This window comes from Styela clava, chromosome 1, assembly GCF_964204865.1.
Source record: "Styela clava chromosome 1, kaStyClav1.hap1.2, whole genome shotgun sequence".
In the NCBI taxonomy this organism is placed as follows: domain Eukaryota; kingdom Metazoa; phylum Chordata; class Ascidiacea; order Stolidobranchia; family Styelidae; genus Styela; species Styela clava.
In genome coordinates this window covers 26077010-26103088 of record NC_135250.1, presented here as the reverse complement: position 1 = coordinate 26103088, position 26079 = coordinate 26077010, and the positions used below count along the sequence as shown (strand labels likewise).

The window sequence follows — 26079 nt, the reverse complement described above, 5'->3', positions numbered from 1 at the left end:
AATGCTGCTGAAAACCCACCCCTAGCTAATGCTGAAAACCAAAATCAGCCACAGGTTAATGCTGCTGAAAACCCACCCCCAGCTAATGCTGAAAACCAAAACCAGCCACAGGTTAATGCTGCTGAAAACCCACCCCCAGCTAATGCTGAAAACCAAAACCAACCACAGGTTAATGCTGCTGAAAACCCACCCCCAGCTAATGCTGAAAACCAAAACCCATCCCAGGCTGCTGATGATAAAAATCAGCCGGATCTCTTGCCCCGAATCCGGCAGAATGCAGCTAATGCTAAGAAAGAAAATAAAAACGAATTGGCCGAAAAAATGGAGGTAATCGGTGAAATGTACAAAATCTACGTCGTAGATAAATTAAAACGAAATTATGATCAACAAGGAAATAAGTGTATCATATGTTGGGATAATTGTTTGCATTGCGTCAGTTCGAAATCAGAAATTGCAGCATGTTACATACTGAGATATATCCTGGCGTTAGTTGTTTCAATCGGAATCGCAGATGTGGCTTCGTGTTTTATAGCACATTATCATCCGTACAAGTCGAATTCGTCTCAATGCGTACTCTCGGATGAGCAAACCGTGACGGTCGGGACAAGTTTATTTTTATGCTCGTCAGACTTGAACGTCAAAATATTTCCATTTGCAGTGATATATGTAATATTATCATTGGTTGCATTGGGCATGTCTGTCGCAGGAATATGCTGCGCTACACGCTTACCTGGTAGTAAAGCAGCAACATTCATTATAAAATTCAATCAATTTTCTTGCAAACTAAACGACGCAACGTTGAGGATTTTGGATATGACGTAGAATGACATAGATATATATAAAATAAACCTGGACTGTATTAAAACCCATTTAAAAATAGCTCACTCAGAAGACAACTTACAAGTTTCCGAAATATAACAAAAGATAGGATTAATCAATCCCGTACAGACAATTGAAGAACGTCGTAACATTATTCAGAAGAAATGCTTGGGATGAATGATCCCGTTCAGATGCACATCATCCATATTCTTGAAAAATTGGATTTTCTCGAAAACTACTTTGAATAGAACAAAATTTATATGTATACTTTGGAGAACAGTGGTCAGGTAGCAACACAATATGCCTTCTACAGACGAGGGCATTCAGGTAGCAATTGGTATTATATAATCCAACCTTACATCAATCCTAAATATGACGTTTGCCGCTCCTTATACCACCAAATGTATTTTATTTTCACGCTTTCAAGCTCAATGGATGTTTCCCCGAGAATCGACTTTTTTTCTAATCATTTAAAATGTAAATTTAATAACTTTTAAATGTCATGCGCCCAACTGTTGCAGCAGGAAGGCCTTCTCTTGTATGTTTTCTGTATTCCTATGCATTTTGATTAATGTGAAAACTATGTCTTGAACTCGTAAAGAAGCGACGTCGAATATGTGTGTCAGCGAGAAAAAATCCAGCGTGCTTCAAAAAATATCTGAGGCAGGCAATCCGGACCAAAAAGAATTCAGCCTTCCCAAATAAATAGTACTATTTTACATATCCTCAGATATCATTACCTGCCTGTACAAGGTCCTGTTCGGAAAAAAAGCCGCGACTAAACGCCGTATAAATATACATACTACGCAGATATTAAGTCCACGCATCTGAAGTAACAACGGTCCAACAAACTATTGCCATACCTGAAATGGACTGGAAACCGGAAGAGATACCTTGGTACGCCATATGATTAAACCATCTTATCGGCTTTCCTTTCCCCAGTGATATATATATACCGGTGTATTTCCATGCGTATAACAGATAAACCGCTGTAACAATATACCTACCCAAACGTCGTTACAGGAATACAATATATATTATGTTTCCTTTGCAAATAAAAATGTATCGTAATTTACTCAGATATGTATATACACGCACTTTACCTTTTTATTGTATCTGATTTCCCTTATTTTGCTTGCATTATAGTATCCCAAACCTGTTCTGATCCATTCCTTCGTGTATTTTATTTTCCACAAACAAATAATGCTAAACACCTGGCTTTATCATACGTATTTAGCATGTTGAGAGTTTAAAAACAAAAGGGCTAATGTAGAATTTCATATTTTTTCAAATATTACAGAAAATGTAAGGTCTTTATTTTGATATTTAATCATATGATAAAGCAACATTCACAAAATTATTTCAATGAAAAATTACAAAAATAAAGTGAAAATCAAAAAGATGCGTTTTTTTCATTTTCTTAGAACGGCTGAAGCCCTCGTTATGTGCTGCAAGCGCCGTTTGTAATCATTTTGTCGATGCAATATAATTGATAATTAACATTGCTATGCTAGTAGTGTTGTTTTATTGGTACTCTCGTATTATGTGAACCAAGATGGCGGACACCAGATTAGGGTCAGACTATAATTTCAGGTACTAATACTACGCGAGTCACTTAGCTAGTCCCCGAAGTCTCAATAGAACTGAAACAAGAAAATTGTAATAAAACTATGGCCTAATCTGGTACACATACTCGGTTTGTGTCCGCCATCTTGGTTCGCTTACTACAAGAGTACCGTTTTATTTCATTTAGTAATAATCTCTCAACTTTTTAATTTAAAATGAATTATTAATCAAGACAATAAATGTTTATTGGCGTAGATTTTGCTTCAATTATCTCTCGTAGAGTTAGCCGAAATGCAGTTTTTGTGAGAATATCGACGACACTTATATCAGATCACTGTTTTTCTTCATTGAAATTGTAAGATACCACTTATAGCGTATAAGATTGAGAGCGAGAGAATGAGAAATGCGTCTTATCACGCGTGACACAAGAAAGATATGCCCAAATAAAATGGCGCGATAAGAGTGACGAAATAAAACATTTTTATATGTGGTGAAATAAAACAGCAATAATCCAGGTGAAATATTGGGTAATAGAGGAAATTTGAAATAAATAACAGTAATAATCTCATGGCGGCTTCAACCATCTTCAAGTAAGGGAAATTCGAAATCAACCAGCTCATTAATTGCGATTAGACAAAACGATTCATATGTGCACTTCGTCTCCAATAACGTTAAGAAAAAGCTTGTAGTCTGTGCATCCATTTGATTATTTTAGCAAAACCATTGCTTAGCGCTGGTTTGCAGTGATGGTTGTTGCCTTAGACTTGTGAGGCTTCGGATCAGCTGCTACTTTTCCATTTCTACGACCAGTCAATCCGAAAACATCAATCAAGAGCTTTGCTGTCGCTTGTCTCATATTGCTGAGAAAATCAAAACAAATATTTGGTGTTATTCATGTATCGCTTTATTTTTTAATGTATTTTAAAGCAGAATGTGTGAGTCACGCAGATTGGTATAAGCAATAACGTATAAGTTTAACCCATAAACCGTTGAGCTTGATTGCATTTTTACCAAGAAAAAAAGGTTGAAAATTGGTCACGGAAATTGGTAATCTCTGGGGCCCTCAGACTCACTGAAATTTGTTTAAAAGAATTCTAAAATTCAAGATTTGGTAATGCACCGATGTTTCTGCAAACTAACTGTAATCAGTGTCTCACGTCGCGCCAGCTTTGCCATTTTAGCACTCATGTCCAACTAATTCAAACCTAGTCTCACTCATGTCGAACATAGATTTCTATAATCAAGCATTGTGAATGCCACAATTGTCTTGAAAGCTCAGTAATCGATGCATCAATAATGTCGTGCCAGATTTGACCCTTCTAGCAAATTTGTCTCACTTGACAGAAAATTTGTCAAACTTATCCTTAATTTGCCCTATTTTCAGCTCACCCCATACTTGTCGCACATTTTCTCGCACTTGTTAATTGAAGTAAGTATAGTCTATATGAAGTGAAATTTATATTAATATAAACGTTAGAATAGATATAAAACTTAGACGGAAAAATAGAGTAGCCTATGTATTGGAATGAGACTCATACAATTGGTACAAGTACAACCGTGGGATAAATTTAAGACAACTGTGCTAAAAGGCAGTCAGTGGGACTGGTTATTATATAGAACTCAAGAAAAAAACGTTTAAGAACGTCTTAACTAAACTTATTTCAAAATTCATTGTTTACCTTGATGCAATGTTGTAAAAAACAGGATTCAGACATTCAGAGAATCGAAGAAGTGTGTGACAAAAAAGAGAAAGAAACCAGTTTAAATGCGCCGTCAATTTTCCACCCTTTGATCGAATGATAATCGATTGAAGTCCATAGGCTGAATAGAATCAAATATTTACAGGATGTTAAAAAAGTTACGCAAAATTAAGGTACATTTTTTCGTCATGGCAACTTTAAAAAACTAACTGTTAAAAAGCGTCAGTCGTGAAATGTTTAAATGGCATTTCACCGTAATTCAATATTGTTAAAAAGAAATGTTAAATATTTTAAGTAGCATTTCATCTTAACCTCTGTTAATTTTGCGTTACTTTTTAACACCCTGTATTTATGTATATTAATGCGTTTGTTAATACTAGAAAACGCCACAATTCTTTGATAGCTATTCATACTAATCGGTTTGTTTCTTATGTAACATGATAACTTTATAAGAGATTAAACAAAAAGCAGATTATAGTCTTGGGTAGTGAATATGAGAATTTTTCATCTTCATTCCGGGAGGAGCGGAAAGCTGTTAAGACGTCCAAATCATATTGCAAATCAACGATTGTCACCAGTTTATCAGTCAATTTCTGGCTATTTCATGCAACGCTTCCTCGCGCATTTCGCTCCAAACAAGGCCTTGTACAAGCGGCCACTGATATCTCAAATTACGTAAGAAGCTACTGTTATTTGGAAATACCGGAATCTTTCCGATTCGGCTTTGCCTACTCAATTTATGGCGCTCCAGAAGTGTGTGTACCAATATGGAGGCAACTAATTTTGTTAGCCTACTTTACATTAAGTTGTGTAAAGGGAGTGAAACCTATAGGCAGGGTGCAGTGGTAGGATTCAGCCGGTTCGCACCGGTTCTATAGAACCGTCTCACGGAATTTTATGAGATCAGCGAACCGGTTAGCATTACTGGTTACTGTCAATGACTTTTTGTAAAAGAACCGGATGAAAAATATGACTTTTGTCATAGAACCGGCTGAATCCCACCACTGGCAGGGTGTATATTCACTTGAGTAATACAGACAATCCCTAACCCTGGGTAAGGTTCGGGCTTGAATCTAAGACATGGTTCTTACCTGAATAAGGAATATATCCAAGAAGAAAGGAGAACGCAATCAGACCTAGCTGTATCAAAGCGGATCTTTCTTTCTGCATTGCTGCTGACCGATTTTTATGAGTCAATATCCTGCTTCCTACAAACAGATATATTCAGAATACGAAAAATTCATTGCGTTTTGTATTTTACACAAACCAGACTTTACATCGTCTCGCTACTCGGGGATATCAATGTTGACTCATTTGTATTTATGGGACACACTTATGCAATATTAATAAATTGAGTTCTCCCGAGATTAATATCAAAAAACAACACTATGATATCTTGTCAAATTTAATACACTCAAAGAAGACTAAGTGAGACGGTTTGGACCATTATTGGATGGAAGTCGATAATGGTGTAATAATGGTGCCATGTTTTACTACTTGTGACAAACGTTTCGTTTCGATTTCATTTGGTAGGGACAAAAATCCTTTCGATTTCGAAACACCAGTGCTTAGCCCTAGTCGAGACATTCCAAGAACGAGTTTGCGCGAACATGTACAAACCCCCTCGATTCCCACCTATTGGGATATGCCATTTCTGCCATTCTGTTTCTATGCCATTTCTCTCTACCTGTATCATACATGTTTGTGTTATTTTCTATTTAACTGATTGGAGTATTTGGTTGTATTAAGATCTTTATTAACAGTTAGACTTACATTAGGTTAAATGTGTTATGCTTCATTCACAAACATTGGATTTGTACAAAGACACTCAAGTTGGTAATCTGTAAAGAATCTGCTCATCAGACTTCCCAACATGGCGCTGCGACTAACAGATGCTACCAGCTGGAGTACTTTTTTCAAATCTCTCGGCATCCCCGATGAGAGATCCGATGAATATGGAAATATATTTCATGCTAATGAGCTCACTGAGACTGAATTACCACAGCTGGACAAAAATACTCTTAAAAGTGATTTGGGTATAACAATCTTAGCACATCAAATTAAAGTATTGAATCATTCTCAGCAAATCATATCCAACTCTTCTCAGCCCACCAAACTAAATCTGCCCGTAAAGTTACCTGAATTCTCAACTAGAATGTCTAGTTCTGATTTTCGCACTGCTTTATCCGTGTGGACAACATTCAAGAACCTTCAACCACATGCAAGTGTTCATGCCAATTTACTTTACTCTGCATGTGATCAGGCAGTTCAAAAAATCATCAACAACACATGTTCAGAGTTCAGAGACTTAACCGAAAAGGAATTTCTAGCTAAAATCAGGAACATTGTCACACTAGAACTAAATCCTCTTACGCACAGAACAAAATTCATGGACATGCAGCAACATACTGGGGAAACAGTCACACAGTTTGTAGCCAGACTGCTTTCTGTGGCACACGACTGCGAATACATATGCCCAAGCGAAGCATGCAAGTTTGATCAAACCGACTGGCACGTTCGGGATCAGCTCATCAAGGGCATCTGCAACACAACCCTTCAGGCTGACATACTGTCCAAATGCGCAGACAAAAAGGCCCTCATTACCTTAGAGGAAGTTGTTAAGTATGCCACCGCTCACGAATCGGCTATTCGAAATCAAGAAACAATACACAGCCACACACAATCTTATTCTGTATCACACTTTGCCACACAAAGACAACGTCAAAAGAGAAGCCCTAGCAAGAAGTCATCTTCAGGACGTATTGCATGTAGGGGATGTGGCAGTCTTAATCATGGATCCACAGAAATGGACAGGAAGAATCGATGCCCAGCATGGGGAAAAACTTGTTCTCACTGTCGAAAAGATAATCATTACAAGAAAGTACGCTTCTCCGCAAAAAGCAATGCAATACAGGCACAGTCCATGACATCATCCGAGTCCCAGTCAGACTCAGATTCTGTGGATGAAAAAGCCAATCTGAGCGTAATTTCACTTTATAACGTTGGAGATCCACACTCCTCATTAGCTGAAATCAAAACTCAGATCTCTCATACTTCGTCTACAGCAAACAGCATCTGCTCCAAACCTGTGACAGCACTACCGGACAGTGGAGCATCAATATGTGTCGCTGAACATTCATATATTTCATATTTGCACATATCGAAGAAAGTTCTACAAAAATGTAACAAAAGCATTCGCATTGTAGGAGGTAGTACTATCAAAGCTTACTGCTATGCCAACGTAAACATAAATATTATTGGATATGGTAAACAAACAAAACAACAACTATACTTTACTGAACCTGGGATAAAGCTACGCCATCTATATTTAAGTAAAGATGCATGTATAGCATTGGACATCCTACCGAAGGGCTTTCCACTGCCATCACCTAATGTCAGCTCAATAAACTCTCTTACGAGCACAAGGTCTCCCACAAAACCCTCAATCACAAATCAACGGATTCAATCACTACCGACCAGACCTATGTCTATTCCTTTTCCTCCAATTGAGGACAACATAACTAGACTGAAACAGTACATTTTGGATAGTTTCAAGGCTTCTGCCTTTGACCGATCTCCACCATTCCCCACAATGCAGGGACCACCTGCACACATCTACCTCAAACCGAAGGCTATCCCATATGCACGCCACACACCGATTCCAATACTCATACATATGGAGAAACCAGCAAAGCAAAAACTACTGGACGATGTCGAAAAAGGCATAGTAAAGCCCGTACCTCCAGGCATGATCACACCATGGTGTTCACCCATGGTCACACTCTTGAAGAAAAATGGATCTATCCGGCGAACTATTGATTTACAGAAATTGAACGCCCAGTGCATACGAGAAGCTCACTATAATCCATCTCCATTCAAAGCTGCCTGCAAAATTCCTCCTAACACGAAAAAGTCTATTTTGGACATCACTGATGGCTATCATAGCGTTCCACTAGATGAGGGAAGTCAACCACTGACAACGTTCATCACACCATGGGGAAGATTTATGAACACACGCCTTATTCAAGGTTTTAAATCTGCAGGAGATATTTTCAATCGCAACCTCGATCTTATTCTAGAAGAGTCAAACATTGAAAAAGTACAGCATGTAGTGGATGACCTATGCCTATATGAGAGTGACATTCAATCATCCTTCTATCAAGTTTGGGATTTTCTCACACTGAGCGTTCAAAAGGGGATAGTATTCAATCCTGATAAATTCAAATTCTGTCAGGATACCATCATATTTGCTGGCCTTAAAATAACCCCTGCTGGGATTGCACCTGCCCCAGCGCTTCTTGACTCCATAAAAACTTTCCACCTCCGACAAACATTCACAACGCTCGAAGTTGGCACGGCTTGGTCAACCAAATATCATGGGCTTACGCCATCTCCCCCATTATGCTCCCATTTCGCGACCTAATAAAAAAGGGATCCAAATTCATATGGACGACACTCTTCAATCTATATTTGAGAAATCGAAAGCGAAACTTATCACCCTATGTGAAGAAGGGATCAAATCATTTGACCTTCATCGACCATCTTTGATTCAATGCGACTTGAGCAAGGACGGCATTGGCTACCTACTTCTACAGAAATATTGTACCTGCGGTACAAATGAAGCCCCAAATTGTTGCCCTGATGGTTGGCATCTCGTATACGCCGGCTCTCGGCACACTTCACAAGCTGAAAGAAACTACGCACCCATCGAAGGCGAAGCGCTTGCTTGGAGCTCAGACCATGCCAAGTCTTTCATCCTCGGCTGTAAAGATCTCATTGTAGTAACCGATCACAAACCCCTCATCCCATTGTTCAGCAACCGACAACTATCTGACATCAGCAACCCACGCGTGCTGAGATTCAGATCAAAAGTTTCTCAATACGATTTCTCCATACACCACTGTTGTGGAAAATGGCACAGAGGGCCGGATGCCCTTTCAAGAAATCCAGTACTTTCTGCCTCTAATCCAACTGATGAAGACCTCTTTGCTGCTGAACTAGAGGACGACACCACTTGGTCTCTCATGCACGAGACAATACGAGCTTTAAATTGTTACATTGAAAACGAGAATGGACCTCTTACGGATCGGGCAATAACTATCGATAGGCTTCAAAACGCTTGTCAAGCTGACAAATCACATCAGCTGTTACATGAAACTATTTCTTCTGGATTCCCTTCCACAAGAAGTGCCACTTCACCAGAGGTTCGCTCCTATTGGAAACTACGTAACAGACTATCTTGTTTCGACAACAAGATTATTGTTTTAGATAACAAAAGATTCGTTATCCCTCGACAGCTCAGATCATCTGTGCTTCATACACTACACAGTGCCCACCAGGGCTGCACAAATATGGTCGCTAGGGCAAAAGATTGTGTATACTGGCCGGGAATGAACAAATGCATTCTCAACTTCAAATCTTCTTGCTCCACCTGCTCCTATATTGCACCATCTCAAGTTCAAGAAACTATCATACCAACACCTCCACCCCAATGGCCTTTTCAACAAATCTGTGCTGACCTATTTTATCTAAATGGTAACGATTACTTAGCAATCACAGACAGATTCAGTGGATGGATTGAAATTGCCCACTTTCATCGATCACCTTCCACAAACCGCATCATTCCTGTTTTCGAACAACTTTTCACGCGCTTTGGCTGTGCTGAAGAACTCAGTACTGATGATGGCCCTCAGTTTGCTTCAGAGGAATTTAAGAAATTTGGGGTGTGAAAGGTCGAATCTCATCAGCACACTATCCACAATCAAATGGGCGAGCTGAACTTGCCGTAAAAACAGCCAAACGACTCATCCGGGACAATTTACTGCCAGACGGTTCCCCAAAAAGTCGTTCATTCGGCAAAGCACTTCTTCAATATCGAAACACCCCTCTTCGTGATATTGGACTCAGTCCAGCACAACTTTTGTTTTCTCGGCATCTGAAGGACTTCTTACCTATTCACCCATCAAACCTACGGCTCAATCCACTGTGGACACAAGCAGCCAAAGCTAGAGAAAAAACTCTTTCTCAGGAATATATTGACCTACAAACTGAATACAACAAACATGCACACGACCTACCATTTTTAGAAGAAGGAACAAACGTTTCAATCCAAAATCCCATCAACAAAAGATGGGACAGGTCAGGAAAAGTTGTGAAATGCTTCAAACTCCGTAAATACTTGATTCGAATGGATGGATCTGGGAGAACAGTCACACGAAACCGAAGATTCCTAAAGCCTATTTTGTTCGAACCCCAAGCTACAATTCCCATATCACCAAACCTGCCACATTCTATCCATATCTCCAGAGCTAACCACCCTCCAAATTCGGGGCCCCCACCTTCTCGCCTTTTGTCAAACCAAACTAGTCCCTCAGCTATTTCTCGTCCAGCCACGCACCCACCAAGATTATCTCTGGCATTGAGACGCCTACAGCCTTACAACAAGCCAGGGCTGTCTGAATGAACATGACTATACTGACTGTTCTATGTGATAAAATAAGACATTTGATAATGAATACTGAACAATTTTTATTTCTTTGTTTATTGCTGTTCAAATGTTTCTTCACCTGTTGCTATTTCGTTATTTATTCACTCTGTCATTTTGTGATATTTTGAAAAACAAATATATTTTTCCTTTACGAAGGGGAGATATTGGGATATGCCATTTCTGCCATTCTGTTTCTATGCCATTTCTCTCTACCTGTATCATACATGTTTGTGTTATTTTCTATTTAACTGATTGGAGTATTTGGTTGTATTAAGATCTTTGTTAACAGTTAGACTTACATTAGGTTAAATGTGTTATGCTTCATTCACAAACATTGGATTTATACAAAGACACTCAAGTTGGTAATCTGTAAAGAATCTGCTCATCAGACTTCCCAACACCACCACTGGGTATATATGGATGATTTACTCACTACGTCTCTGTAGAATGAAGAATATCAGAAGTAGACACAATACGACGACCATCAGTAGAGGAATATAAATAAGTATCGGGAATCCTATGAACGCATACATCCCCGCGCTGCGTAGCCTGAAAATCAAAAATATTAAAATCGTATTACAGCAAGAAGAATGTTTCACTAAATAATACGAAATTAACTACTGGTATAGGGTTACAAAATCATCTCGTCCCCCACGCTTGTCCCCATTGTATGAATTTGTCTATATGCCTTCGGCCGTATTACATCCATTATGACTCTGCACATACCATGGATTTAACTAACAAACGATTTTTGTAGATAATAAAAATGCTTTACAGAAAGCACATATTCATCGGCTTCAGCATTTCCAGAAAGACATTGGCCCCATTATATATATATATATATATATATATATATATATATATACATTAACTCAGAACATTGGGACAAATGGAAGGAGTGTACGACAAGTGGGACAACTGCGTCAATAAGGGAAAAAACAGCGCTGAAATGAAAAAAGTGTGGCAAAATGGGACAAGTGTGTGACACGAAACACCGCTTTTTACATGAGGTTGCATACAAACAAGTACTCTAGTTGTGCATACAGTTGTTACTGTGTGAATTTAAGGTGTTAGTAGTCCCTGTTCGATCGCTTATAACAAAGATACTTTACAGACGAATAATATCTCAGACTGTACTCGCCATTTTTGCTGCATCGCACAAGAATACCAGTAGGGTTTAGTAAGATCCGATGGTGGCATTTTGACTGCAGGGAAAATGAAGAACGGCAGAAAACCGAGGAAGAATGTCTCCACCCAGATAACAGCAACCACGGTCTTAACATAAATGCAAGTCATAAACATAAATACTTGATAAACTGAAAAGTGTATTTATTTAACATTATATGAGACGGTATTTATTTGAACTAACTTTGAACCTGGGTCATAAACAACTTGAATTCCAGTCTATTACAGCTGGATATTGTTATGTCTGATACAAGTTAAAATGAGATATAATGTAATATGACTCCCACCCAGGAGCAGACTCAGATTCCTGCTCAGCCTGAACCAATTCACATCGATTGCGACAATTCGAAAGTTGCGGGAAGAGTTTCGTTTTAACCCTAACAGACACCCCACGCTATTGTGGCAGCCCCACCACTAAAATAGTACCCATTACCTAGTTTATTGGAGAAAAAGTGGGCATATGGGTTGTTTTACTAAATTGTTGTTGTTATTGTTTTTTAATTTTCTTTACGTCCAATGGGTTTTTATATTTTACCGCAAAGCTCCCCAGTTTGGCATATATTTACGCTATCACGTGTCACTCCATTAGTTTATTCCACAGATACTTTGACCAAAGCCGGTTCTCAGCTAGAGCCTTACCGGTACCGATGTGAATTTTTGGTTAAAGTTGTTATTAGAAATCGCTGATTTAAGCCTCGTATCAGTCATTCGATTCCAATGTTTATATATATATTTGAGCAATGCTCACTTGAATTTTATATTACTTAACTATTTTACCTTTGCGTGGGAAGGTTTTATTAAACCAAACTTTGTTGGAAATTTGAACGAGATAATGCGAAGAACACAAAAGATAAGAACATGCTGAATTGTTGCTATCGTAGTCCACAGGTCAACAGCCAACGTCAGCTGAAAAAATTTAAGTATTGTCGATTAGTAGAATGATAATCACTGTAGCATATCGTGCAATGTAGCAGTGTCAGGGTTGTCCATGAGGAACGTCCCATGTGATGAGAAGGGACAGCACACATTTGTATTTCCCATGAGACACGGGAACAGTATGATTTTCGGGAAAATGATGGTAAAACATTTCGTTATGAACTTTGTGTCCATATATTTGATCATAGCTCTCTTGTTGTTATAAAGAGCAAATTATATTCAGCATTAAAAATATACTTCGTGAAGGGGCTGATGGACACATGTATAACAGTTATGAATATAAAGTTAATAAAGCCCGTATATTTTATTATTTTACATGTCTCTTCGTGCATATAGTCCTATTTAGTGGACACTAAACCTAAATTTAACAATTTTTATTGAATTTTATTCCAATGAGAATCCCATGGGATTGAATGAGACAGGTATAATTGCTATGGGAATGGGATCAAAAATATGTCACATGGGCAAGCCTGAGAACTGTAGCAAAGGTGACAAAACTACCCAGTCAATTGAATAATAAGATGTCATTTACTTGTTAACATCAGCTGGAAATTTTCAAATAGTTAGATTTTTCGCCTATTTGTGAAGCCTATATATACAGTTATTAGTTAGGTTTTAGTTTCATAATGCTTTATGATTAGATGGTTTATTTTTTCAAATTTATAGGATTTCCATATTAATCTTTGGGGAGAGGAAAACCTAATAAAACGACCTAATCATATATCAGGGATGGCTAACCACTGACCCGCGGGTCACCAAGTCACCCACCGCGTTTTATTCGTGACCCGCCAAGGCACGAATAAAATAAAATGCTAACATTTTAGTGATATAAAATTAAGAAAAACCGACTTTAAATTAATCTACCAATAAATAAACTATTATATTGTACCGTCATTCATGTTCAAATAGTTAATTTATCGTTCTCGGCCGGTATGGTGATTTTCAAAACTCCTAATCTTGGACGTATGTATGCACCACTGTGTACCTTTATTCAGCTATTGGCTCTCACATAGTTTATGTCATAACAATGCATTTGATCTGTTCATTTCTCGCAACGTCTTGTCTCTTTCGGAAGTGCATCTGCAGACTGTTTAGGGGTTTATACGAGAACTAGATGTTTCCATACTTTGCATTTTATTAGTTTCTCACATACAATGCCGCTGGGAAAACAAAATCTTTGAGACTTGAAATAAAAACCTAGAAATTAGAATGGAGCAGTGTGGAAGTGCCTTAACGGAGTCCTGAGGCTCCGCACGGAGCACTTTGAGAACCTAAAGTCTACGTAGTAGGATAGAACAATGCGAACAACTAAGTAACGAATGTTTCCCCGACTTTTGATCTCTTGAATTCTTCCTCTTTACACTCTACCATTGAAAAATTATGGGTACTCATTTCAAGAATGGTTTTGTGAGTTTAGGACTTATATTTAAAAAAAAACACAACTAAAATCTAACAAATAACACGCCAAAACCGACAAAACGAGGTAATATTCACAACCATGAAAATCTGTCTGAATGACTAAATCAGTGGTCGGCAACCACCGACCGCGGCCCATCGCCGGTCCGCGGAAAGGTTACTACCGGTCCGCAGAAACGTGACGAAAAAGACGGACAATTTTCCTAATAACATCTTTATTTGATTGAAATTTCAAACAATAATGAGTTGAAAAGAGTCTTTGCGATTTAAAGGGTAGCTACTTTGGCAATCTTTTGGGCAATACTGCTATCTGAATACCCCGGCATTGCAAAAAAAAGCTATTACAGGCATTTTTACATTTATGTGAGATCGGGTTTTCAAAATTGACAACTACAAAATCGCAGTAGGCTGAAAGTAAGAAATACGTTACTTGAATAACATCACTTTTATTTTTAAATTTAATATCAACCTAAATTTAAAACGTTTATTGTTACGTCAAAATCTGCACTTATTCTGATTGGCCAATGTTACGGCAGTAAATAAGGAAGTCTAAACTCGGGGGAGATTCCATAAATATAATTAGGGTTTTATATAGTTGTTATAGCTAAATTCGCTACACTGACGCGATGCTCATATTTATGGCAAATTTAAATTGTTTCGCGACCCAGAGCGGAGGGCTTCGCGACCTAAATTTGGGTCGCGACCCCGTAGTTGCGGACCCCTGCCGTACGGTACCTTGCCAGTACTGCAGTACCTGTTGCTGTATGTAGGCCTGCTATTCGATCGTGGAACGGTTCTTCTCTGGCATATAAAAACTCAATTCAATTTGCTCTTATCAAAATTAACAATTACTTTTGTAACCACTGAAAATTTCCGGGCAATTGGTCCAGTAATCAAAGAGAAAAGCGACTTTTCAGGTTTTTCACTAGGTGTCCAAAAGTGTCAAAGAACAACAACAACATAATATTGAAACAATCGCTATGTCTACTAAGTGTCCGACAACAAAACGATCGCTATGTCCACTACGTGTCCAATAATATTAACCTACTGTCTAGCATTAAAACATCCAACAAATCCCCATCCCGTAGTCGCAAAACCACGAGTAAACATTCTTGGTAACCCACCGGAGGCACTCCCACAGACACTCATGACCAGAATCCAACCACACTGTACCGGTACTAACCACAGCACACGCCAACAGGATACCAAAGGACAGATTGACAGTGTCACAGCGACCCAGTGTTGATACCAAATATGGAAAAAACATCACATGACATCATTTAACAGATAAAACAAGGGTCTTCACAAAAATATCACTCAACCTTCAATTTTTTTTTTCTAAATTTTACCGATATATGCTTTACCTTACACAACTGAGCCCATAAGCAAGTCTAATAGGAACATCCAACTCAAATCCTTGACCGACTGCCCTATCTCGCTCCACTTTCCTATTCTCGATCCGCTGCCCTGTCTCCCTCGCCCAACTGCTCCACCTCCCTATCCTCGACCCACCGCCCTATTTCCCTCAACCTTCCTATCATCGACCCACTGTACTACCTTCCTTTCCCCCTCAACCTTTTTATCCTCGACTCATTGCCCTATCTCCCTAAACTTTTCTAACCTCGATCCACTGCACTATCTGCCTCAAACTTACCACCCTCGACCCACTGTCCGACCTTCCTCAACTTGCTTATCTTCGACCCACGACGCTATACCACTCAGTACCTAACCCAACGGCGCTACAATCACGACTCGATCGTCAAAATGAACTCTACCATCTTGCGACCAACTTCCATGTGTTATACTGGTCAAGTATGCCAATGAGATGATTCAATCGTACGTCGACAAAACATGATTGACGGCATTCGTAAATGTAGACTGGAATCTCAATTGGTAATCGATAACCATAATTAGTGGCTTAAAAATGTGCTTCTAATTAGGCTACTGATGGCATGGTTTGGAGTCATTGTTTTTAAAATTTTAACAGTTCATTCGATATCGACATATCTGAATTCCTTTTCAGAAACTCATTAAATGTCACCTGTATTTCCATGCAAGGCAAAACGATGAGAAAGTAATCAAATACTTGCACGCTTGGTATTTTTCAACGAAAGTTCTCCCATATCCGGTTCTATATACAACTTTTTTTACGTGACTGAGAAGGCTGAAAAGTCAAAAATATAAGTCGCTCAGTGAGTGTAATCCCTTCCAAACTATTTTTAAGCCATGAAATGTTTTGTCGTAGCTAGCGTTTCCAACTGCACTTTAATTCAGCGTATAGTCCCAAAATGAGCTTATCTTATCTGCAACTTAATGAAGTTGCAAAGGACGCAGTTCGTACGTAATCTTTGGCAACGCTTTTACTATAAAATGTTGAAGAAAAAACTTTATACGGACCAGAGCACTCTTGCTTATTTCGGATCAGCGTCATACTGTCACAAGACTCACGACATGGCCAATTATTAAGGGCATAAAACGGCTTGGTTAAATTTAGAAAATTGTCATTCCCAACAAGCCCAACTAGTAACACATTTTTAAACTGTCAATCATGGTTATTGTTTACCATTTGAGATTCCAGCCTACATATACGAATGGCGTCAATCATGTTTTGTCGACGTACGATTGAATCATCTCATTGGCATACACGACCAGTATAACCCATGGAAGTTGGTCGCAAGATAGTTAAGTTCAGTGTGGCGATCGTGAATAAAGCGCCGTTAGGTCAGGTATTGGATAGTATAGCAGCGTTGGCAAAAATAGGTAAGTTGTGGCAGATAGGGCGGTGGGTCGAGGGTAGGTAAGTTGAGGGAGATAGGGCAGTAGGTCGAGAAGAGAAAGGTTTAGGAAGATAGAGCGGTGGTTCGAGGATGCGGAAGTTGGGGAGATAGTTCAGTGGGTCGAAAATAGGGAGGTTGGGGGAGATAGGGCAGTGGGTCGAGGACATTTTTCAAGTAAACGAATAGCTCGCGGAGGCCCTAAGCGCCTTTAATGTGGTTGAAAGCTGATCGAAAAATATCACTATTAGAGTGGAATTTTCTCCCAAACTTTTTGTAACCATAAAATAATTTGCCGCATCATCATAAACGTAATTCATATGCGTGTTTTCGTACTCTAATTTCATAAAATCGAGTGCCATAAAAAGTCCCTGATAGAAGTGCTGCATAAGTGAAGCCCAAAACTACACCAACACCAACAGAAGCTTATCAGACTTGTTTCAGTTCCTTATAGATACAAACATTGATTAAATATCTGTGATCCACTCTCCTCTCTTCCTCGAAAAAAATATAATTTTTGACCCATTCATTGAAAATGGTTCGCCATCCCTGATATATATATAGCGTACTACAACAGCCTCTTGTCCAGTTACCAGTCCATGTCGGGTATTGAAATAGTTAACCATGTATATGTTTTAGATTAGATGCATGTACTTGATGGTGGAGGAAAGACCAACTGTTTTCAAACACTGTTTTTAAAATTTTAACAGTTCATTCGATATCGACATATCTGAGTTCCTTTTCAGGAACTCATTCAATGTCGCCTGTATTCCCATGCAAGGCAAAACGATGAGAAAGTAATCAAATATTTGCACGCTTGGTCTTTTTCAACAAATGTTCTGCCATATCCTGTTCTATATACAACTTTTTTTACGTGACTGAGAAGGCTGAAAAGTTAAAAATATAAGTCGCTCAGTGAGTGTAATCCCTTCCAAACTATTTTTAAGTCATGAAATGCTTTGTCGTAACTAGCGTTTTTAACTGCTCTTTAATCCAGCGTATAGTCCCAAAAATGAGCTTATCTGCAGCTTAATGAAGTTGCAAAGGACGCAGTTCGTACGTAATCTTTGGCAACGCTTTTACTATAAAATGTTGAAGAAAAAAACTTTATACGGACCAGAGCACTATTGCTATTGCTAAAATAAAGAAATACGTTAGTTGAATAACATAACTTTTATTTTTAGATTTAATATCAATCTAAATTTAAAACGTTTATTGTTACGTCAAAATCTGCACTTATGCTGATTGGCCAATGTTACGGCAGTAAATAAGGAAGTCTAAACTCGGGGGAGATTCCATAAATATAATTAGGGTTTTATATAGCTGTTATAGGTAAATTCGCTACACAGACGCGATGCTCATATTGATGGAAAATTTAAATTGTTTCGCGACCCAGAGCGGAGGGACCCCGTAGTTGCGGACCCCTGCCGTACGGTACCTTACCAGTACTGCAGTACCTGTTACTGTATGTAGGCCTGCTATTCGATCATGGAACGGTTCTTCTCTGGCATATAAAAACTCAATTCAATTTGCTCTTATCGAAATTAACAAATACAGTTGTAACCACTGAAAATTTCCGGGCAATTGGTCCAGTAATCAAAGAGAAAAGCGACTTTTCAGGTTTTTCACTAAGTGTCCAAAAGTGTCAAAGAACAACAACAACAACAACATAATATTGAATCAATCGCTATGTCCACTAGGTGTCCGACAACAAAACGATCGCTATGTCCACTACGTGTCCAATAATATTAACCTACTGTCTAGCATTAAAACATCCAACAAATCCCCACCCCGCAGTCGCAAAACCACGAAGAAACATCCCTGGTAACCCACCGGAGGCACTCCCACAGACACTCATGACCAGAATTCAACCAAAAACCAACCACACTGTACCGGTACCAACCACAGCACACGCCAACAGGATACCAAAGGACAGATTGACAGTGTCACAACGACCCAGTGTTGAAAATACAGAATACCAAATGTGGAAAAAATATCACATGACATCATTTAACAGATAAAACAAGGGTCTTCACAAAAATATTATTCAACTTTCAATTTTTTTTTTCTAAATTTTACCGATTTACGCTTTACTTTACACAACTGAGCCCATAAGCAAGTCTAATAGGAATTTAATCCCAACACAAATCCTTGGACCCACTGCCCTATCTCCCTCCACTTTCCTATTCTCGATCCGCTGCCCTGTCTCCCTCGCCTCGGCCAACTGCTCCACCTCCCTATTCTCGACCCACCGCCCTATCTCCCTCAACCTTCCTATCCTCGACTCCTTGCCCTATCTCCCTCGACTCTTCTAACCTCGATCCACTGCACTATCTGCCCCAAACTTCCCACCCTCGACCCACTGTCCGACCTTCCTCAACTTGCATATCTTCGACCCACGACGCTATACCACTCAGTACCTAACCCAACAGCGCTACAATCACGACTCGATCGTCAAAATGAACTCTACCATCTTGCGACCAACTTCCATGTGTTATACTGGTCAAGTATGCCAATGAGATGATTCAATCGTACGTCGACAAAACATGATTGACGGCATTCGTAAATGTAGACTGGAATCTCAATTAGTAATCGATAACCATAATTAGTGGCTTAAAAATGTGCTACTAATTAGGCTACTGATGGCATGTTTTGGAGTCACTGTTTTTAAAATTTTAGCAGTTCATTCGATCTCGACATATCTGAGTTCCTTTTCAGAAAGTCGTTCAATGTCGCCTGTATTTCCATGCAAGGCAAAACGATGAGAAAGTAATCAAATACTTGCACGCTTGGTATTTTTCAACGAATGTTCTGCCATATCCTGTTCTATATACAACTTTTTTTACGTGACTGAGAAGGCTGAAAAGTCAAAAATATAAGTCGCTCGGTGAGTGTAATCCCTTCCAAACTATTTTTAAGCCATGAAATGTTTTGTCGTAGCTAGCGTTTCCAACTGCACTTTAATTCAGCGTATAGTCCCAAAAAAGAGCTTATCTTATCTGCAACTTAATGAAGTTGCGAAGGACGCAGTTCGTACGTAATCTTTTACTATAAAATGTTGAAACTTTATACGGACCAGAGCACTACTGCTTATTTCGGATCAGCATCATATTGTCACAAGACTCACGACATGGACAATTATTAAGGGCATAAAACGGCTTTGCTAAATTTTAGAAACTGTCATTCGCGACAAGAGACCATCAGTAGCCCAATTAGTAACACATTTTTAAACTGCCAATTATGGTTATTGTTTACCATTTGAGATTCCAGCCTACATATACGAATGCCGTCAATCATGTTTTGTCGAAGTACGATTGAATCATCTCATTGGCATACACGACCAGTATAACCCATGAAAGTTGGTCGCAAGATAGTTAAGTTCAGTGTGGCGTTCGGGTCGTGAATAAAGCGCCGTTAGGTCAGGTAGGCTGCTGAATAGTATAGCAGCGTAGGTCAAAAATAGGTAAGCTGTGGCAGATAGGGCGGTGGGTCGAGGATAGGTAAGTTGAGGGAGATAGGTAGGGCAGTGGTCGAGGATAGGGAAATAGCGTAGTGGGTCGAAAATAGGGAGGTTGAGGGAGATAGGGCAGTGGGTCGAGGATAAGAAAGTTGGGTAGATAGGGCAGTGGTCGAGGATAGGGAGATGGCGTAGTGGGTCGAAAATAGGGAGGTTGAGGGAGATAGGGCGGTGGGTCGAGGATAGGAAAGTTGGGTAGATAGGGCAGTGGTCGAGGATAGGGAAATGGCGTAGTGGGTCGAAAATAGGGAGGTTGAGGGAGATAGGGCAGTGGGTCGAGGATAAGAAAGTTGGGTAGATAGGGCAGTGGTCGAGGATAGGGAAATAGCGTAGTGGGTCGAAAATAGGGAGGTTGAGGGAGATAGGGCAGTGTGTCGAGGACAGTTTTCAAGTCAACGAATAGCTCGCGGAGGCCCTAAGCGCCTTTAATGTGGTTGAAAGCTGATCGAAAAATATCACTATTAGAGTGGAATTTTCTCCAAACTTTTTGTAACCATAAAATAATTTGCCGCATCATCATAAACGTAATTCATATGCGTGTTTTCGTACCCTAATTTCATAAAATCGAGTGCCATAAAAAGTCCCCGATAGAAGTGCTGCATAAGTGAGGCCCAAAAGTACACCAACACCAACAGAAGCTTATCAGACTTGTTTCAGTTCCTTATAGATACGAACATTGATTAAATATCTGTGACCCACTCTCCTCTCTTCCTCGAAAAAAATATAATTTTTCACCTATCCATTGAAAATGGTTCGCCATCCCTGATATATATATAGCGTACTACAACAGCCTCTTGTCCAGTTACCAGTCCATGTCGGGTATTGAAATAGTTAACCATGTATATGTATATGTTTTAGATTAGATGCATGTTCTTGATGGTGGAGGAAAGATTTAACCCGATCAGAAGTTACATAACATAACAGTTACCAGTCCATGTCGGGTATTGAAATAGTTAACCATGTATGGGTATTAGATCAGATGCATGTACTTGATGGTGGAGGAAAGATTTAACCGATCAGAAGTTACATAAACCGCCCTAAGACAGGTTCATAATGTGCCAAACGCTGAAAATTTCCATTCGTAGGCTACACGGCAGTAAATCAAACTCTCTCCTGATTGGTCAACGATGTCAACCCGTAGCAACTTCATAGTAACAATATCGCGCTTATCCGGAAATTGCTCTCGCTGTTGTTTTTGGGTAATCCGTATTTGATTTTTACTTAAAGATCATCAAAAACCGAGGCGAGCGCAATTTCCAGATTAGCGGAAAATCGTTAGTATGACGTTGCTACGAGTTGACATCTGACTAACGATGAGAGAGAAAGAGTGAGGGAGTTTGGTTCACTCCCGTATGGAAGAATCTTGCATTTCAAATTGATACAAAAATAGATATACCGGTGGATGACTTACCTTACAGAAGACAGTGGGCAAATTCCAGTATCGAAATCCCCAAGTTCTTCGATATAAAACTCCCAAACTATCAACAGCGGAGACAAAGTCGGAAACGCACAAACTCATCAAGAATATGTTGAATACGGAGCTAAAAAGAATTAAAATAGTGGTATTTAATTTGAGTAATTTTCAAATTATTGCTTTGTCTAGATTTGTGAATTGACCTCCTATAGCTGAAATGGGCCAAATACGGCCCGTTAGATAATTCAATCTAGCCCGCCTGAGGCTGCCGCAACCAAATTAAAAACAAATTTCGATATTTCAGATAGGAAATAGCTCAAGGAATTTGTTGAGATTGCGATTAAATTTAGTTTTGGCACGAGGCTTATTGTTTTCCACTTTTGAATTTGTAACACTGTAAATATTGTATAAAATGCAACGTTTTTACGTCAGTCTATTAGGACGAAATTTTTGGCCCCTGGTATAAAGACCTTGCCCATTCCCGTTCTATAGCGAAGAAACCCATAGCATGAGCGTTCATAGCATGGAAACTACACCAGTGATTGGCGAATGTGTGTCGCAAAATATTCATCCATTTCCAAAAAAAATTTTTTATGTGCCTAAAAATTTAGCCCCGACTTCAAGCCATCTGATCAACAGAGGAAATGAGGTACTCTCGTTATATATGTACCAGGTTGGGGTTAGGTCATAATTTCATTCCGATTTTAGTTCTTCGGGGATTGTCTGTCTTAGCCAAGTGAACATACTCCCTGCACATAGGCTTCAGTGCCTCTACAAAACTTTATATATATAAAGTAGGACAACAAATTTATTTATCTCCATATTGATACGCACACTTCTTGAGCGACGAAATTATTTCTCTAACGCCCAAAAGTTTGGCTGCGACCCCAAATTCATATGATCAACTGAGGAAATGAACTACAGTACATGTATAAACTTATAATCTTACCTTTTTAGTTTCGGTGATTTCCAGATCGCAGTAAATGTCACAGAATTCGCAAACAGTCCAAATGCGCAAAACGAAAGCAAGACAACAATAAAAGCGACTGCTTCATATTCTCCATAAATCTTGAAGGCGACTCTATCATTGTAACGATTGTCAGTATTAGATTTATATTTAATCATTCAAATATGCATATGTATGTGCTGCATGTATACAATGTTTGGTAGAAGTACATAAACACCGAGTTGCTAATCAAACTCTGAGGTAAGTGTAGTGGTTACTTGATGACGAACCCGATTTATTCCATGTGGCTGACCGCAAACCCTACACTACAAGGGTTCCCAATGGCACATGTGCGTCTAATGGTACATTTCGACTTATCAAGGGTATAAAAATATTCCTTCCCTAATTTCTAATTTGCCTTGAAATACTGTTTATCGCCCGATATTAATATTTGAAGACTTGAGTTCAATAACGCTTTAGAAAGTTACATTTTTACCCCAGTAGAAGCTTTAATTTCAACTACAGTAACTATGAAGCATACTTTTGTAGTTTACACGACTCATTTTTTCCAATCACCGAACGCAAGGCAAATCAGCTGGTTTGGAGGTACATGAACGAATCTATAAATTGTCCAACGGGTGTTGATGAACAAAAAAATTGGGAAACTCTGTTTTATCTCAAGTAAAGCTATTTTGTTAGAACAGATGGTTTTTGGCTAATATTTTGAATGTTTGTTGAACATTCGAATAAATTTTGTGTGTAGAGAATACATTTTCGATTCCGAACTTTCCAGTCTCATATTAAGGCATTTATCATATATGTATATACAAAATATTGGTTCCGAAAGATGTGTAATACAAGAGAGCGATGCTCAAATATACAGATACGATGGCCAAATCGAAATACATGAAATCTTGTAAAGTATGTAGTCTGACTAGGTGAGATGCGATCGCTGAACCGCCAATCCGCCATACAACTTTTGATTTTGATGATGCAATCATACAAAATTTAAAAGTCAAAAAGGAATAGAGCCAACAAAAATGTTTGAAATAAATAAAAGTAATAGTAACAAGAACAATCTTTATCCACTAAAAATTTCAACCAATTGGCCCAGTAATCAATAAGAAAGACGAGTTGTCACAACAACAATAGCAACAGAAAGAAAAGTAGGCGCTCCGGAGGTATTCGTACCAAGATGACGCACAACCTGAACAACCCTGACCTGGTACACATGCTACATTCAGGTTGTGCGCCATCTTCGTGCGAATACTTCGGGAGCACCGAAAAGAATGCCAAGAATAATATCATCAACAACGATAAAAAATTAACAAAACGATCCATAGGTACAATTCGTGCCCAATAAATATGCATTGTACGACACGTTAAAAACTTAACTTACTTATTTGGAGCAGATGTTGTCAAGTTCCATTTCAGAATCGTGCTCTTCATAGTTGAGATTGCTGTAACATTGTCCATAGTCTATTGCACGTTGATTGACAGGAGCTAATGGTTACTGAACACTAACACCGTATTGGTTTATTTAAAACCCATCTGCTAACTAATCGAACGTGTAACGTACACCCATAATCAAATGTTTATGGCAGATTAAAAATACCGTGTTTGGTCATGTTACCTGATGAGGCCTGTGTTACTGAGCTACTGAAATTTTATCGATCACTGCAATGTACTTTAGATAAAATTCCGACATTTTTTCAAATATTCGTGTAATTGTGTGGGTCGCTCGTGAACCAGGGCTAGGCAAAGGCTTTTGCTAGGTAGGTCTACCGTGCGCGATGACTAAATTAATCTAAATTGACTGTAATTGTCTAACCGTAATACATTTATTCCCTTTGGTTTTTAATTATTGAACGTGCCGCATAAAAATACATGCGGAGCCTGAATGGGACCACAGTAAAAGCAAAACTAGGTATTTTCATAAAATCATGAGCCACAAGCGTTGAGAGTCTTTGGAAGGAGGCCAGGTACCATAAAGGTTTGAGAACCGTCGCTGTGTATAATTATATTTGGATGGAGCCGTAGCAATCGCGAAATGAAGTAACGCAAATCTCCAGAACAGCATAACAGTCTAAGACGGTAGCATTCAATTGAATATGATAGCAATAAATTATTCTACAGCGTGTTGGGTTTCATACGCACCAATTCGACTATTCAATATTTAATCATCTCATGCTAATATTGCGTGCGTGAACCAGTAACAATTCACGTACGCACATTTCTTTTCCACCTATGCTACTATTTCAACACATCGCATAAACAGCTACTACGGATCCATTTCCCCTGTACTGGGGTATATGAGAGTATACTGGCGGAAAAGAAACCGAAAACCAAAAATAAATCAATTTTAATCAAATCATATATAATTTAGTTCGCGAATATAATGGAGCAAAATGAATTTTGAAAGCAGTGCCTAATTATACAAGATTAATGACTAACCGCAGCACAAAAGTAGTCCATGCGACACACATTCTCATTCAAACGCTTTAAATCGAATCTATCGCCGTACACTTACATATGTAGCGGTTAGATGACCATTGGTAATTACCGTTTAGTAAAAGCCTTCCTGGGACTCCATTCATTTTCAAGTAACACAATTTGTAATCCATTAGTTAGGAAAAAATGATTTTTTCACAAGAACTTCTCAAACGATTCATAGGGAGCATGTTTTAATAGTTCGAAATGTAAAATGTGAATTGTGGGAGATGCCGTTGGACAAACTTGATTATTTTATCGCAGATTTTAGATCTCAATATGACATATTGTTACATCACTAATGTCACTGAATTGACTAGTGGTATGGCTAGCGAAGTTGAATGATGTGCTTGGTTAGTCTAAAACAGGGATCACCAACCTTTTCGGAGCCGAGAGCTACTTTTTGGGTACAGATTAAGCTGCGGGCTACCAGTTCAATGTACACTTCTAAAAAAGTCAGTTGCTCGATTAAGCTTCAATTATTGATATAATTACTGGTATTTAGTGAAGTATAGACATCAATAAACTTTAGGATTCTTCAGGAAATCAAACGCATATCACAACGTTGCAAATAAATTTCTATCAATAACACTTGTATTTCAAAACTGAGTGTTTTTAAATTGATTTTCAACAATCTGCACAAGTCTAAGATAAAATGGACTTAACAGTTGTACTATCAAATGTTGCAGAGTATTATACTCCGACGTGTAACTTGACACTGTAACTCTGTGAGGACACTGTGAAGCATTTTCCATGTTTGTTCCTGGTGGAGTGAGTCGCTGCGCTATGGCCCATCGTGTTAAGCGTTAGGTTCGCAGGTTAGAATCCC

At 38.8% G+C, this 26079-nt stretch overlaps 1 protein-coding gene across 1 annotated transcript; it reads right to left on the bottom strand.

Annotated features, from left to right (window-relative positions):
* Nucleotides 1-156: 156 nt before the first annotated feature.
* LOC120334979 (neuropeptides B/W receptor type 2-like) lies at nt 157-24308 on the bottom strand. Its single transcript, XM_078115082.1, has 9 exons — nt 24160-24308; nt 22764-22895; nt 21812-21941; nt 12535-12663; nt 11714-11847; nt 11006-11121; nt 5177-5293; nt 4065-4206; nt 157-3245 (listed from the first exon to the last, which is right to left on the bottom strand). The coding sequence occupies exons 1-9, from the start codon at nt 24234-24236 to the stop codon at nt 3113-3115; spliced, it is 1110 nt and encodes a 369-aa protein (XP_077971208.1). The 5' UTR covers nt 24237-24308; the 3' UTR covers nt 157-3112.
* Nucleotides 24309-26079: the final 1771 nt, after the last annotated feature.

Coding starts and splice junctions, on each gene's coding strand:
- LOC120334979 (XM_078115082.1), bottom strand. CDS start 24,236: ATGGACAATGTTACAGCAATCTCAACTATGAAGAGCACGATTCTGAAA. Junction 11,848..12,534: donor TAAAACCTTCCCACGCAAAG/GTAAAATAGTTA, acceptor ATTTATGTTAAG/ACCGTGGTTGCTGTTATCTG. Junction 11,122..11,713: donor TGTGCGATGCAGCAAAAATG/GCGAGTACAGTC, acceptor TTTGATTTTCAG/GCTACGCAGCGCGGGGATGT.